Source organism: Mytilus edulis, chromosome 3 (genome assembly GCF_963676685.1).
Source record: "Mytilus edulis chromosome 3, xbMytEdul2.2, whole genome shotgun sequence".
NCBI lineage: Eukaryota > Metazoa > Mollusca > Bivalvia > Mytilida > Mytilidae > Mytilus > Mytilus edulis.
The window spans coordinates 88,391,687-88,407,276 of NC_092346.1; the positions used below are offsets into that span (position 1 = coordinate 88,391,687).

The 15,590-nt window shown below is 32.4% G+C and overlaps 1 protein-coding gene and 1 long non-coding RNA gene across 2 annotated transcripts; both read right to left on the minus strand.

The window, feature by feature from the left end:
* Positions 1-6,265: 6,265 nt before the first annotated feature.
* On the minus strand, positions 6,266-9,259 carry LOC139514630 (zinc finger protein 852-like). Its single transcript, XM_071304078.1, has 2 exons — positions 8,462-9,259; positions 6,266-7,697 (listed from the first exon to the last, which is right to left on the minus strand). Exons 1-2 carry the CDS (start codon positions 9,120-9,122, stop codon positions 6,379-6,381), a joined length of 1,980 nt encoding a protein of 659 aa, XP_071160179.1. The 5' UTR covers positions 9,123-9,259; the 3' UTR covers positions 6,266-6,378.
* A 109-nt stretch (positions 9,260-9,368) lies between these two features.
* LOC139514660 (uncharacterized) lies at positions 9,369-14,820 on the minus strand. Its single transcript, XR_011662657.1, has 3 exons — positions 14,747-14,820; positions 9,523-9,592; positions 9,369-9,479 (listed from the first exon to the last, which is right to left on the minus strand). It is a non-coding gene; the product is annotated as an uncharacterized lncRNA (long non-coding RNA).
* Positions 14,821-15,590: the final 770 nt, after the last annotated feature.

Here is a 15,590-nt window from a genome sequence, read left to right on the forward strand (position 1 = left end):
TTATAATTGTACCAAGTGTGCTGGTAAGAAGAATAGACAATTTAGTAGTGGAACAATGGCTTGAAGACGAAATAAATCTATATTTGTAAGGTGTTTTGTGTAGCTTCGGAAGCCAGTACATAGTTGGGACTTTCATTGTATTTGGGTCTGCTTGTAAAGCGCATGATACTTAACTACTTACAATTGCAGGAGAGATTTTGATTAATGTTCAAAAGATGTCATTAACCCGGAGGTTACTTCCTATATTTTTAGTGGAACGAGGAGTGCGCCGCAAAACAGGGTCAATTTTTTATGCCCTGCTGGCTAGAACAGGGTCCCTTTTTCATGTCCTGCTGGTTAGAACAGGATCGCTTTATCATACCCTGCTTGTAAGAACAGGAACTTTTTTAAACAAAGTATTTGTCTAGAATAGGATCGTTTATTTAACTGTTTAAGATACAGTCAAGAACCACATCTATTCTATTTTATACGGTCTAAAACAGGATGATACATTTTCTGAGCGTGTCTAGAACCGGTTATATATATTCTGAGCGTGTCTAGAACCGGTTATATATATTCTGAGCGTGTCTAGAATTGGGTATATATATTCTGAGCGTGTCTAGAACCGGTTATATATATTCTGAGCGTGTCTAGAATTGGGTATATATATTCTGAGCGTGTCTAGAATTGGGTATATATATTCTGAGCGTGTCTAGAATCGGGTATATATATTCTGAGCGTGTCTAGAACAGAGTACAATCCCAGTAGTCAGCACTTCGGTGTTGAAATGGGTATCAATTATAATATGGTCATTTTTTTTAAATTACCTGTTACTAAACTTTTTTTTTTCTCGATTTTCTTATCCCATGAATAGATTACCTGAGCCGTATTTGACACAACTTTTTGAAACTTTGGGTTAATGCTCTTCAACTTTGTACTTGCTTGGCTTTATAACTTTTTTGAACTGAGCGTCACTGATGAGTCTGTAATGTAGACCTTTGATAACTATTTCGATATATCTGTTTAGATAAATAACCAGGATTAAATTTTGTATTTATGCCAGACGCGCGTTTCTTCTATAAAAGACCAAAAAAGTTAAAAACGCCTAATAAAGTACGCAGTTGAAGAGCATTGAGGACCATAATTCCTAAAAGTTTTGCCAATTACAACTAAGGTACTCTATAATTCCTGAGATAGAAAAGCCTTAGTATTTCAAAAATTCTAAAAGTTTTGTAAACACTTAATTTATAAATATGACCATATCAATGATAATTCATATCAGCACGTACAGTAGAACAGGGAATGTTTATTAATGTTTACTGGTTAGAACAGGGCATGATTTAGCAAGTGATGTCGGCACAGTTATACCCGAAAGGATAGTCAGTAAGATACACGACCTCCGGTGCAGTATACTTAACTGCTATACGTCTCTTACCTGTTCTAACATCGGATTCGGACTTCTTTTACACTGAGTTTTACTGTGCGTATTGATGTGTGTGTGTGTTTTAAACGTTCCACACTTGATAGAGGAAAAGGGGAGGGTTGCGAAAACATTTTTACCCCCAACCGGATTTTCTTTTAAGCGCCTGTCCAAAGTCGGAAACATCAAGCCTTTGTTATTCTAGTTGGGTTTTAAATTGTGTTTCATTTATATGTTTATGGGTAAGTGTGTTGTTCAGCACGAACTAGTATATATCATTGTTTAGCGGTCAAATAATACTCTTTGGTCGTGTTGTTGTTTCTTTCAGTTTGACACATTTCCCGTTCCTGTTCTCAATTATATGAATTTGATTTAAAACTTAACTCTCTTTAAACGAATAGAATCAAAAATAGTCTATCAAAAATTCAATTTATTGTAACCAAAGGCAAAGTGAAGATTTGCAAAATCATGGAGAGAAAAAACGAACTCCTAGGTAAACTTGAAAACCGACAGTCCCTCGCCAAATGGCAAAATATCAAACAAATTGAACGAATGAAAAAAAAATCATATTCTTGGCTTGATACTGAAATTCCTTATGGTGAAAATGGTGGATTCAGTTTTAGTTTATTTTCAATATAGTGACGTCTGTATTCTTATTTTTAAGACTACAAGTATATCATCTGAAGAAAAGTAATAGGTGTCATAACAATCCTTTTACTATACTATTTACCATTTAACTACAACAGAACTGCATTTATCTACTTTATTTTACAGATTTTAATACACTAAAGTAACTATCCAATGTAAAACAGTAAAACACTATGGTGTTTAGCACTTCTAGAAGGTATTGTGTCGCCTGTATTCACTATACCTACTTTATTTTTACTTGAATTCTATAACTGCTTCTGTCAATACTTTTACCTAATCCATCACTTATACTGCACATCTCCATTCAACAGGTGGCATATCGCATGACTTAATTACTGTGCCTATCCAATATATGAAATTTGGACACTAATCAATCAGTTATTCATAAAAAGGTGTAAAATTAAATGACCTGGAACTACCCCTCTGTGAGGGGGAGGACAGGGGGTACCCTTCTCCCTTCTCCCACCCCTCTTCTCCTTTCTCATACCCCCGTTCTCCTTTCTCCCATTAGAATAAAACACCTCCTTTTGAGATATTTTTTCTTGAAATATTAGATCCTTTTTTAAAAGGAGATATTTTATTTTTCTCCTTTCTCCAACTTTTTCTCCTTTCTCCCAGCCTTCCTCTCCTTTCTCCAACCCCCTTTCTCCTTTCTCCCACCCCCTTTCTCCTTTCTCCTACACCCTTTCTCCCTGTCTCCCTTACCCCTGTCCTCCCCCTCCTCTGTAGCATTCGAGTTCATTTTGGATTTTTATGTTGGACTTGTGTTTATTCCTCAGTTTTCTTACAATGTTTTTTGATTGGCGTTTTTCTTTTGGTCATTTTGTGTCCGTTCTTTCTTTCATATTTATCTTCTGGTTTCTTTCAACGTCACAATACAATGTCATTTTTCTTCCCTTCCTCTTTTTTCTTGAATTTGGAATGACATGTGGGTTTTTAAATTGTGCTTCATTTATAAGTTTAGAGGTAAGTGTGACGGCAATTTCACCATGAACTAGTTTATGTTATTGTTTAGAAGCCAAATAATACTCTTTGGTCGTGTTGTTTCTTTCAGTTTGACACATTTCCCGTTCCTGTTCTCAATTATATGAATTTGATTTAAAACTGTAATAAAAAATAGTCTATCAAAAATTCAAATCAACGTAACCAAAGTCAAAGTGAAGATTTGAAAAATCATAGGAAGAAAAAAAAGAACTCCAAGGTAAACTTGAAAACCGACAGTCCCTTGCCAAATGGCAAAATGTCAAACACATTGAACGAATGGAAAACAATTTAATATTCATGGCTGGATACTGAAATTCCTAATGGTGAGCTTTAGTTTATTTTCAAAATAGTGACGTCTGTATTCTTATTTTTAAAAGACTACAAGACGATTAGTATATGACGTATATCATCTGAAGAAAAGTAATAGGTGTCATAAAAACCTTTTACTATACTATTTACCATTTAACTACAACAGAACTGCATTTATCTACTTTGTTTCAGTTTTTAATACACTAAAGTAACTATCCAATGTAAAACAGTAAAACACTATGGCGTTTAGCACTTCTAGAAGCTATTGTGTCGCCTGTATTCACTATAACTACTTTATTTTTACTTGAATTCATTGCTTACATTGCCTCCCAGCATCCGCTATAACTGTTTCTGACTCTACTTTTACCTAAATCCATCACTTATACTGCATGTCCACATTCATCAGGTGGCATGTCGCATGGCTTAATTTCTGTGACCATCCAATATTTGAAATTTGGACGTTAATCAACCAACAATCAATCAGTAATTCATAACTAGCCTTACTAGGTGTAAAATTAAATGATCTGGAAACCCTTCTGTAGCATCCGAGTTTAATTTGGATTTTATGTTGGATTTGTGTTTATTCTTCAGTTTATCTACAATGTTTTTGATTGGCTTTTTCTTTTGGTCATTTTGTGTCTGTTTTTTATTTCATATTTACATTCTGCTTTTTTTCAAAGTCACAATCTAATGTCATTTTTCTTCCCTTCCTCTTTTTTCTTGAATTAGGAATGACATTTTACTCTGGCCTGGAATAAGAATGACATTTAACTTTGGTGTGGAATTAGGAATTACATTTTACTCTGGCCTGGAATAAGAATGACATTTAACTTTGGTCTGGAATTAGGAATGACATTTTTCTCTGGCAGAGTTAAAGTCATTTCAAGTCATTTAGTAGTATTTCAAAACTATACCAATGAAAATATAGAGTTATTTCCCATTATATTAAAGGCTGAGATACAAACATAATCTCTATATACAGCTGAGTTCTCTTCTTGTATTAGAAAGTAAAGTAAGTAAATTATTTATTATAGTGACATGTGTAAATATGTACAGATCATAAACATATAATATACGATAAATATTAATACACCAGGCCCAATGGACCTATAAGTCACCTCAAATGAAATTAAATAATTATAAAATAATTCAGGGATTTTTTAAAAATGAATGTTTCCTTTTTATGTATATATGCTTGAATATTATTGTGATTGCATTAAACTGCATAATTCAATATTCATTGTGACCAAAAAAAGTTTGTCCCTCTTTCTTATTGCTTAGCAAGACAGTAATCTGGTGTCCAATTACAATGATTTCCGTGGCTGATTTCAATGATCTTCAATGAGTCTGGTTGGCTGTTTATAAGGAGGGCAAATATTCAGAGAAATCTCTTACTGATAATTACTTACTGGTGCTTAGTTTAAACAATATTTATTCAGATAAATCAACATTAAACATATTATACAATGAAATAATATTAGGGATTCAGAAACAAGCAATTTGCTTTTACAAATCTGTCTCCCTTTACAGACATAATACACTTATTGAACAATACATAAATATAAGTACTGGCATGCTCTGTAATAAATATATGAATATGAAAAAGGTGAAAAAGGAAGAAAAAAAAAAAATTCATGAGAAAAATAAAATAAAAATAATAATAAATAAACGTGAATAATTGTAATTTATACAGTGTGAAATGCTTGGGTTCCTATTGAGCGATGAGGCATTAACATCAAGGGTTTTAAAAACGTTTACTTTTAATAATATAGTTTTGCACCAAACTGAATAAAATACTATTTTGCTCATCTGAGAGTACCGTTGATCCAAAAAGCAAAGTTTTTGTGTTTACTTGGACAGGAAGAACTGAAATAGAATCTAATAGTTCATGTCTTAAATTAATGTATATAGGACAAGATAACAGAAAGTGAGTATTTGTTTCTACATCACCACAACGACAATTTGGAGTCTACTAAATTACGAACGAAAAGGTGAGAATTCAAAGAACTTGAATCCATTCTTAAGCGAGCATGAAGAATTTGACCAAAACGATGTCCTATATAATAATACGTTGGGACCTTACTATTTTGGGTACTAATTTGTTTTTTGAATAATGATAGAGATTCACATTTTCTTATGTTTAAGTTAAGAGTGTTCCATAGTTTTGTTGTTGCAGGGATGAAATGAGAGGGGTCCGTGTGTTGACTTGGGTAATATTATTTCTTTGTCTTGTATTATGATCATGCCTACTTCCTACTGAATCAGGCAATAAGTCTCTTAAATACTCTGGAGTTTTATTATTCAAAATTTTGTGATAATGAATTAGTCTATGATTGCGTCGTCTTTCAGATAATTTTTCCCATCGAGTTTCAATATATAAATTGTTTATACTGGTAAGTTTAGTACCCCCCGTGACGATACGCGCTGCGTCAAGCTGGATATTTTCAAGTTTAGCAATCAAATTCTGATTTTGGGAGTCCCAAACGACATCGGCATATTCGAGAATTGGGCGAACAAATGATATGTAAACTTTTTCAAGTGAAAATCTATCAAGAACATTTTTCATTTTTCTCATTATATTTATTCTTTTGTAAGCTTTAGAAACTATATATTCAATATGGTCGTTCCAGGATCCGTTGTTAGAAAAAAAGACACCTAGATGTTTGTGTTTGCTAACTGTTTGTAGCTCTTGGGTATTCATATTTAATGGAGGATGAAAGGGTCTATTTACTTTTTTTGAAATTATCATACTTTTAGTTTTTTGGGCATTAAAATTCACAAGCCATTTTTTTGACCAATTATAAATCTTATCTAGATCGTCATTTAAAATTGTAGCTGTTTCTGTTGGATTGTCAACCATAATATATAATGAAGTGTCATCTGCGAATAGCTTAATTTGAGCTTGAATGTCTTCTACAATATCATTTATAAATATCAAAAAAAGGTGCTTACTTCATGAACAATATTATGGTGTGAAATTTCTTTGTCCATGTCATTTTGATCAAACAGTTTCCTTATCACTTCATTATCTTCATGTCCTAACTTTTAATATTCAAAATGTACATTGTTTGTTCACCATCAAAACCATTATTTTCGTCTTTGATGTATTTTCTATCCTTCTGATACTCATTCATGTATTCTTCACCATTCTGACACTCATTCATGTATTTTTTATCCTTCTGGCACTTATTCATGTATTCTTTATCCTTCTGACACTCATTCATGTATTCTTCCCCATTCTGACAGTCATTCATGTATTCTTCACCATTCTGACACTCATTCAGGTCTTGTTCATCCTTCTGACAGTCATTCATGTATTCTTCACCATTATGACACTCATTCATGTATTCTTCACCATTCTGACACTCATTCAGGTCTTGTTCATCCTTCTGACACTCATTCATGTATTCTTCACCATTATGACACTCATTCATGTATTCCTCACCATTCTGACACTCATTCAGGTCTTGTTTATCCTTCTGACAGTCATTCATGTATTCTTCATCCTTCACACACTCATTCAGGTCTTGTTCATCCTTCTCACACTCATTCAGGTCTTGTTTATCCTTTTCACACTCATTCAGGTCTTTTTCAATGTTCTTCTTCATCATGTCTTTAATGTTTGATATATTTTTATCATTACTATGTGCTACAACTACTTTATTCTCTTGCCCTTTATTGTGGACCTTCATATGTCTTGTTACTGATTTTTTGTGTGCAAAGACATGATCACATAAAAGACACTTGTACGGTTTATAATTGATATGAGTTTGTTCATGAAAGACCAATGATCTACGATAGGCAAACCTAATATTACAGATTTCACATTTATAAGGTTTCTCCTTTCGATGTGTTTCTGAATGATCAATAAGAGCTGCTTTGTTGTTAAATTCTTCAGAACAAGTATTGCATTTGAGAGGTTTTCCTCCTAGACATACCTCATTCATATGACGTTTTAGATTGCAATGCCATCGGAATGTCTGTCCACAATGCTCACACTGGAGACCTTTGGTTTCAGTATGTATCTGTGTATGTGCCACTAAGTTCCCTGGGTCTGCGAACCCTTTATGACATATATCACAAATATAAGATTTATCGCCAGTGTGAATTTTGAGATGTATTTTGTAGGCTGTGACTAAATAAAACCCTTTACCACAATATTCACATTTGAACTGCCGATCGTCATTTTTAATATGTATTTTGATATGTTTTCGTTTGTCATACTCGCTGGTGAATTTCTTTTGACAAGTTTCACATTTAAATGGTTTTTCGGTATCATGACGTTTCTGATGTTTCCTCATTGTACTGGGATCACGGAAACCAATTCCACATACAGTGCAGGCATAGGGCTTCTCTCCTATAATGAGATATTGATAGAAACATAAACTAAATTAATAATTTTAGTACATTTTATATTATTTCTTATATTTGTATTTAAATAAAGAAATTTCTACCCAAAAAATATTTTTAATTACATTCCATATAGATATTGGCTGACCAAGCTACATCATCAGTAAGGTACAAATACATGTAGACAGCTGATGCCTAATTAGAAAAGAAATAGAACAGTTAACATTGTATAATAAATGTGTTTGAAAAAAAAGGGTGGAAATTCACTTTGATATCAATGCACAGTACCAAATTTATTCTATAACTTCTATCATAATTCTAAACAGCTGCTCTAATTAGATATATCTTAATCTTATCTTTTCACATTAACTCATAAATAGTAATATCAGAGATATTAATATTTTCCTTATTCTATAATATATATAGAGTGACTCAGTCCTTGGCCAGGGAATTGAACTTAATATCAATAAAAACTTAGATACATGTATGGCACACATTATATGATCTAAATCAGTTACAAGTAATTAGGATAATTTATAGATCTATGGAAAGAAAAAGGTCAAAAGACAAGCAACAGTTCACAATATATTAATTCAGTCAGTGCTTTACAAGAGTATATTTGAACTTATAAGCATCCTTATACACATGTATTATATTTGTAAATATTTTAAATACAGTATGACATTGAATCTAAAAATAGCATGCTCATTCAGCTATTTTGCTTAAAATACAATGTACAAAATACAATGTACATGTACATATTTCATTTACCTGTATGAATAGTCTGGTGTCTTTTAAAACTAATATTTTCAGCAAATGCTTTACCACAAACGTGACAAGTATATGCTGTCTTTGTATCATGTACTCTGCAGTGCCTTGTCAATGACTCTCTCAATTTATATCGTCTTCCACACACATCACATACATAAGGTTTCTCTTCACTATGAATCTTTCCATGCTCGATACAATCAGCCTTTGTGATAAAAGATTTTGGACATTTGCCACAAGTAAACAAATTCTGATCATGTTGAGTTTTCAAATGTCCTTTTAAACCATTTTCCCATTTAAATCTTTTACCACACATACTACATTTGAACTTTTTTCCATATATTTTATCCACTTTATCATTTTGATCAATGGAATGGAAATCGGATTTTTTTCCATATTTATCTACAGGTACTTTATCATTTTGATCATTAATTATGTCAATGGAATGAAGTTTAGATTCATTGTCACTTTCAGGTTCCTGTTTAATTTCCAATACTGAATCAGTAGGGTCACTATAGCTACATGTTACACTGTCATGATTGTGTACTTTGAGTAGTTGTCCATTTTCAAAGTCTGTGCTATTTTCATAGCAATGATATTTCACAATACTTCGACTAGGTTGGTTCTTTCTTTTTGATTTTCTCTTAGAATTATCATTAGACATCTCTAACTTTGAGCAATCTTCCTTAAAGTTTTTGATTTGGATCGCCTTTCTTAAAAGTATAGGCACATTTTCCTATTTCATGCCATTTAATTCTGGATCATTGTCCCTTTCTAAATCAAAAGCATGAAAATTTTGTATTCCTCTTTTGTCCATTTTTCAATATTTCACCTCTGGCTCTGTAGTCAATATATATGGAGCGATTGAAATACAGTTTATTCCTATTGGACCTTTATAATTGCAGCACACTTATATTGTTGTTTATAAGTCTTGAAATACTGATGAAGTCATACTTAATTATAAAAATTTCAACAGATATAATCTTCTTCGATCCAATTATGATTTTCTCAACGAATGGACCTCCTTTAATAATACTACACAATCATTCTGATAACGAATGGACCTCCTTTAATTATACTACACAATCATTCTGATAAGACCTGTGTTAAAGTTGTAGATTGTGCATTTTGTGTCTGAAATATAAAATGAAGTTTAATTGATTTTAATTATGTTTAAGAGTAGATACTGGAATGGCAATATTTGATTCCTATAACTTATATTGTCACCTTTGCAATTACGGGTATAGTATAGGTTCCCAGTTGTCTAGTACCCACAAAAGAAGTCTCGTAATAAATCTACCATCTTTCAAATATGATATTTTTCCGAGATATGTAAAGATGCTAAAATTTGTAACATAATCAAAAGCTATTTATTAAACTTTGAATGAATCAAATTAACTGTTAAGTATTTCTGAACTGTATAGGATGGATATATGTCTTGAGTAAATGGTCCAAGTTTTATTTTCCATTTTAATCTGGAAATAATTAAATGGCCATATTATTACTTAAACAAGTAAACAGTATTAATTTCTCTCTCAAATGCTGGTCATGACCCTGCAGGGAATCTTTCAGAAGCCTTGAAGGGGGCTACAAGTATGAGAAAGTAATTGAAAGTAAAAAAAAACAGAAAAAAAATCACTTCTCTATAATATAAAACGATAAAATTGCAATGAAGTACATGTAATGGGGGAATGTAGTGTAAAATTATGAAAACTATTGATTAGTAATTAAATGTATATAATTATATAAATATCTAGAGAATGCAATATCATTACCCCTAGAAAGTTGTCTTTTTCTGGATTTTTATAGTTTTTTCTTTTGTTATACTAGCTGTTACATCACTGTCCTAGGTAAGAAGGGGCGCAAGCAAACTAATTTAATCCCACAACATGTACAATGTACATGTATGTGCTTTAATTCAGTGGTTGCTGTTTGTTGCTGTACAAGTATATCAATTTTTTTTCTTGTTTTGTACAAAAGTCAAGCGGTTAATTTTCTAGTTTGAATTGTTTTATATTTGTCATATCTAGCCTTTAACAGGTTGGGAACAACCGCCCAAATGAGGGATATCCCTGAAATGAGAGACTGTCCCCAGACAAGGGGTCATTTTAATTAAATTTGCTGTTGTATAAAAGATTAATTTTTTAACAAAATAGGGGAAAAATTTATTATATTTGGAACAACTTTTCTAAAAGAGGGATCCACTTATTTTTAAGAATATTCATATATACAGGTAATAGAATAATACAAAATTATTGGACATGTTTTGACCATATGATACCAGATATATATGTACATAAATGTACCGGTATATAGTTCTTCTTCAAATAATATAAATATGTGCCATTTTGTACTAAAAGGTGTTTTAACAAACAAAATATCTTTTAATCACTTGAAAAGTTCCCCTCATAAAAGGGATAGTCATTTAAAAGGTTGGGAACAAACTTTCTATATGGTGTTTATACCTGTATAGAGGGATAATCCTTCTATATTATTAAACTAAAGAGATACATTTATATTTGTTTAGACAGGATTTAACATCAATTGGTACAGGTTACTGTCATGATAAGTAGAAAATGCTTATTTGTCCTGTTTTGATATAAATCTGGTCTAAAGAAATATATCCTCCCATAGAAGGGTAATCTTATCCCTCTATACATGTATAAACACCCCCAGGAAAAGGGGGGCACTTCCATACTTAGTTGTAGATAGGGTGCTGCTGGGGTTCTGTTACCCAACCCTGTAACCGGGGCCGTTACCCTTTTCATATACATGTAATTTAGATTTCAACCAGATGCTCCGCAGGGCGTAGCTTTATACGACCGCAGAGGTTGAACCCTGAACGGTTAGGGCAAGTATGGACACAACATTCAAGCTGGATTCAGCTCTAAATTTGGATTGTGATTAAATAGTTGACACAGCATAGGTTTCTGACACAGAATGAATGTGTTCTAATGAACTTAAAATTTTTGTTTCTCTTAGAGCAATTCACTATGCTGTTGAATATTAATCCTCTCAAAAAAATGTTTGAAGAAATTTTCTTTTTTATTTATGAAATTTCAAATGAGAAAAATTGAACCCAATTTTTTTAATCACATCCCCCTTTCCCTTATTCCAAAACTAATCTCAATTAAAATTTCTAATGGAGTTTGCAACAATAACTACTCATTTAAATACATCATAAAATATTAAGATGTAAAAAAACTGCTTGTTATCACTGAATGGTAAAGATTATTTTAATTTATCAGTTGGTAGTAAAAAGTGAATATACATTGTATATTGTATATAACAAAGATTTAAGTTGATTCTGGACAAAGAAAGATAACTCCAATTAAAAAAAAATCTTGCTATTGCACAATATTTTGCAATTAGATATTTCTTGCTTACTATTCTGGACAAAGAAAGATAACTCTAATTAAAAAAAAATTTGATATTTCACAATATTGTGCAATTAGATATTTCTTGCCATTGCGCAATACTGTGCAATTGAAAAGACTTGCTATTGCACAATACTTAATATAATAATTTTAGATCCTGATTTGGACCAACTTGAAAACTGGGCCCATAATAAAAAATCTAAGTACATTTTTGGATTCAGCATATCAAAGAACTTCAAGATTTCAATTTTTGTTAAAATCAGACTAAGTTTAATTTGGACCCTTTGGACTTTAGTGTAGACCAATTTGAAAACAGGACCAAAAATGAAGAATCTACATACACAGTTAGATTTGGTATATCAAAGAACCCCATTTATTCAATTTTTGATGAAATCAAACAAAGTTTAATTTTGGACCCCGATTTGGACCAACTTGAAAACTGGGCCAATAATCAAGAATCTAAGTACATTTTTAGATTCAGCATATCAAAGAACCTAACTGATTCATTTTTTGTCAAAATCAAACTAAGTTTAATTTTGGACCCTTTGGACCTTAATGTAGACCAATTTGAAAACGGGACCAAAAGTTAAGAATCTACATACACAGTCATGACAGTTAGATTCAGCATATCAAAGAACCCCAATTATTCAATTTTGATGAAATCAAACAAAAGTTTAATTTTGGACCCTTTGGGCCCCTTATTATGTTGGGACCAAAACTCCCAAAATCAAACCCAACCTTTCTTTTATGGTCATAAACCTTGTGTTTAAATTTCATAGATTTCTATTTACTTATACTAACGTTATGGTGCGAAAACCAAGAAAAATGCTTATTTGGGTCCCTTTTTGGCCCCTAATTCTTAACTGTTGGGACCTAAACTCCCAAAATCAATACCAACCTTCCTTTTGTAGTCATTAACATTGTGTTTAAATTTCATTGATTTCTATTTACTTAAACTAATGTTATTGTGCGAAAACCAAGAATAATGCTTATTTGGGCCCCTTTTTGGCCCCTAATTCCTAAACTGTTGAGACCAAAACTCCCAAAATCAATCCCAACCGTTCTTTTGTGGTCATAAACCTTGTGTCAAAATTTCATAGATTTCTATTAACTTAAACTAAAGTTATAGTGCGAAAACCAAGAAAATGCTTATTTGGGCCCTTTTTGGCCCCTAATTCCTAAAATGTTGGGACCAAAACTCCCAAAATCAATACCAACCTTCCTTTTGTGGTAATAAACCTTGTGTTAAAATTTCATAGATTTCCATTCACTTTTACTAAAGTTAGAGTGCGAAAACTAAAAGTATTCGGACGCCGGACGACGACGCCGCCGACGCCGACGACGCCAACGTGATAGCAATATACGACGAAAATTTTTTCAAAATTTGCGGTCGTATAAAAATGTATACCTTTTCCCATACTGTTTATTGTTTGGGATTCGTGTGGTGTGTAATGTAAAAGTGGAATACCAAATTGTCAAGAGAGAGAAAAAAGATTGATAAACACAGCCTGAAACACCAAGAAAAATGACAGATGAAGTTGTAGTAACTTTATGGACATTTTCATATATTTCTGATAGTTTTCTCTACCTATTTACATTGATTCAAATATTTTCAAGCTTGAAAAAGGTGACCTATTCCAGCTGCACATCTTATCACCTTCTATATAGGAAGTGGACCCCCCCCCCCCTCCCCCCAAGGGTTTGTCCCAATCCTTTTTAATAACCAACTATGTGAAATGAGCTTAGCTCATTGTTGAAAGCCATACAGTGATCTGTAGTTGTTTACTTGTATGCCATTTGGGGGTCTGTTGGAGAGTTGTATCATTGGCAATCATACTATTATAACTAAAATTCAAAATAATAAACTATAACTTTTTATCACATATTTTGTACTGATACATTATGTACGTTTTTGTATGGCCAATAATAGCCAGAAGTCTAGGTTGGTTATCAGTCCTTGGGGACAATATCCATATCAGTCCATGTAATCCATATCGAGCCCTTAAGTTTAACTTCCCGTAAGCCTTCTGGCTTGATATGGGAGTCTAGGGCTGATACCAATCTCCGGCGTAGAGCTCACATCCGTTTCGTACTTCCTTCATATCACTACACTTAATATGACCTCTGCCACACGTTGTGTGGGACTTGTCTCCAAACTGATTTACAACGCTAAAATACGCTCAAGATTACATGAAATCTAGTACATAAAGAAAAGCAAATACTGAAATAGAAATTTTAGATGGGAAGAAAGAAATAGTTGTATTGTAGTGTACTAAGTATACGGAAAGGAAACGAGCGCTGTAAGGAGATTGGGCTGATACCAGGGCCAATATGGATAATGCCATGTAATATGGGGACAGAGTCCCCAATTACGGTAGAAAAATCAATTAAAAAAAAAAATCGGGAAAATTTCCCGAATTTTTCATTCTACTAATGAACTCAAAATCGTTAACTTTTTTATTCAGATCTACTTCTGTTTCCGGTCTTGTTTGCATGAGACTTTGAATAAAATGTATATTTATCAACATATCAACAATCAACACCCAATCATTTTTAATAATTGTTTGATATGAAAAAGACGTTACCTGGATAACAGCGTTTTTTTGTTTACATTGAATATAACGTCATAACCTAAATAACGTCACAACTAAATCCCTAACAACAGAACCAATATCGGAATCGTTACGGTATTTCCGTTTCTTTTATCAACATGTTTGAATTAAAAAAAAAATAATACAGACTTCATCCCCATTCACAGGCAATGCCTGCCTCATATTAATCTATACACATGATACATGCAAGTACATCTTTCAGTATCAGTATAATTTACGTTCAAATTCATGGGTCCCATTTCCTGTAATGTAAGGAATAACAATAATATCAATATATAGACTGCCACTAGTTTTCTTACGCATGACATCTTTGAATTTCCTGACATGCAACTATTGAAATAATGGATTCACAATTTTGGTTCTTGTGTTTCTGTGAGAAAAAAATATCCGGAAGTTGTGAAGATGTAAATAAAATCTATTCGGTCTTCGGATTGGAAACGTCTAAATTTTCGTCAGTTATCACGTTTGTTTGTACATTGATCTACATAAAAAATCTTAAATTTCTGAATATAGGAGGGTTTGGATGGGGTTAAATGATTAAAGAATAATGCCCTTAACAATGGAGATAAGAGAAAATAACGATTACCTGTTTTTTATTCGCCCAAAATCCCATTGAGTATCATAAAATACAAATTTTTGTCTTATAATATTTTTCGTAACTTTCCGTATTTTCGAATTTAGCACTTTTACTGTAGTTTCTGCGAAAGAGGAAGGACCAATGTCTACTGTATTTATTTCACAGCAGGCTCATCATTCAAAATTAAGTCTTTTAATCTTAATTTACCCAAAACAAACAAAAAACGTAGTAGAATAGCCTCATGTGTGTATACTATATAAACACAATTCCCAATTTTTAGACAAATTTCGAGTATCCATCCTGAAAAAAAAACAACAACGTAGTATCATTACATTTAGTATATCTCTTCTAACAAAAACACTTATTTAAAAATAAGCACATGAGGTGTGGTGTTTTTCCCCTCATTTTCCTTCCAAATACGTTCCTTGAGGTTTACTTTTATAAATCGTCACTTGGATGGCGAGTTGTCTCGATCATTGACACTCATACCACATCTTCTTATATATATATTGTCACTGGCTCAGACGTACTTATAAATATAATTATTTTCTGTGACTGTATCTTAC

Excerpts from the sequence above, each read along its gene's own strand:
- LOC139514630 (XM_071304078.1), bottom strand. The coding sequence starts at position 9,122 with ATGTCTAATGATAATTCTAAGAGAAAATCAAAAAGAAAGAACCAACCT. Across the intron at positions 7,698-8,461 it reads ACACCAGACTATTCATACAG|GAGAGAAGCCCTATGCCTGC; the intron begins GTAAATGAAATA and ends ATCTCATTATAG.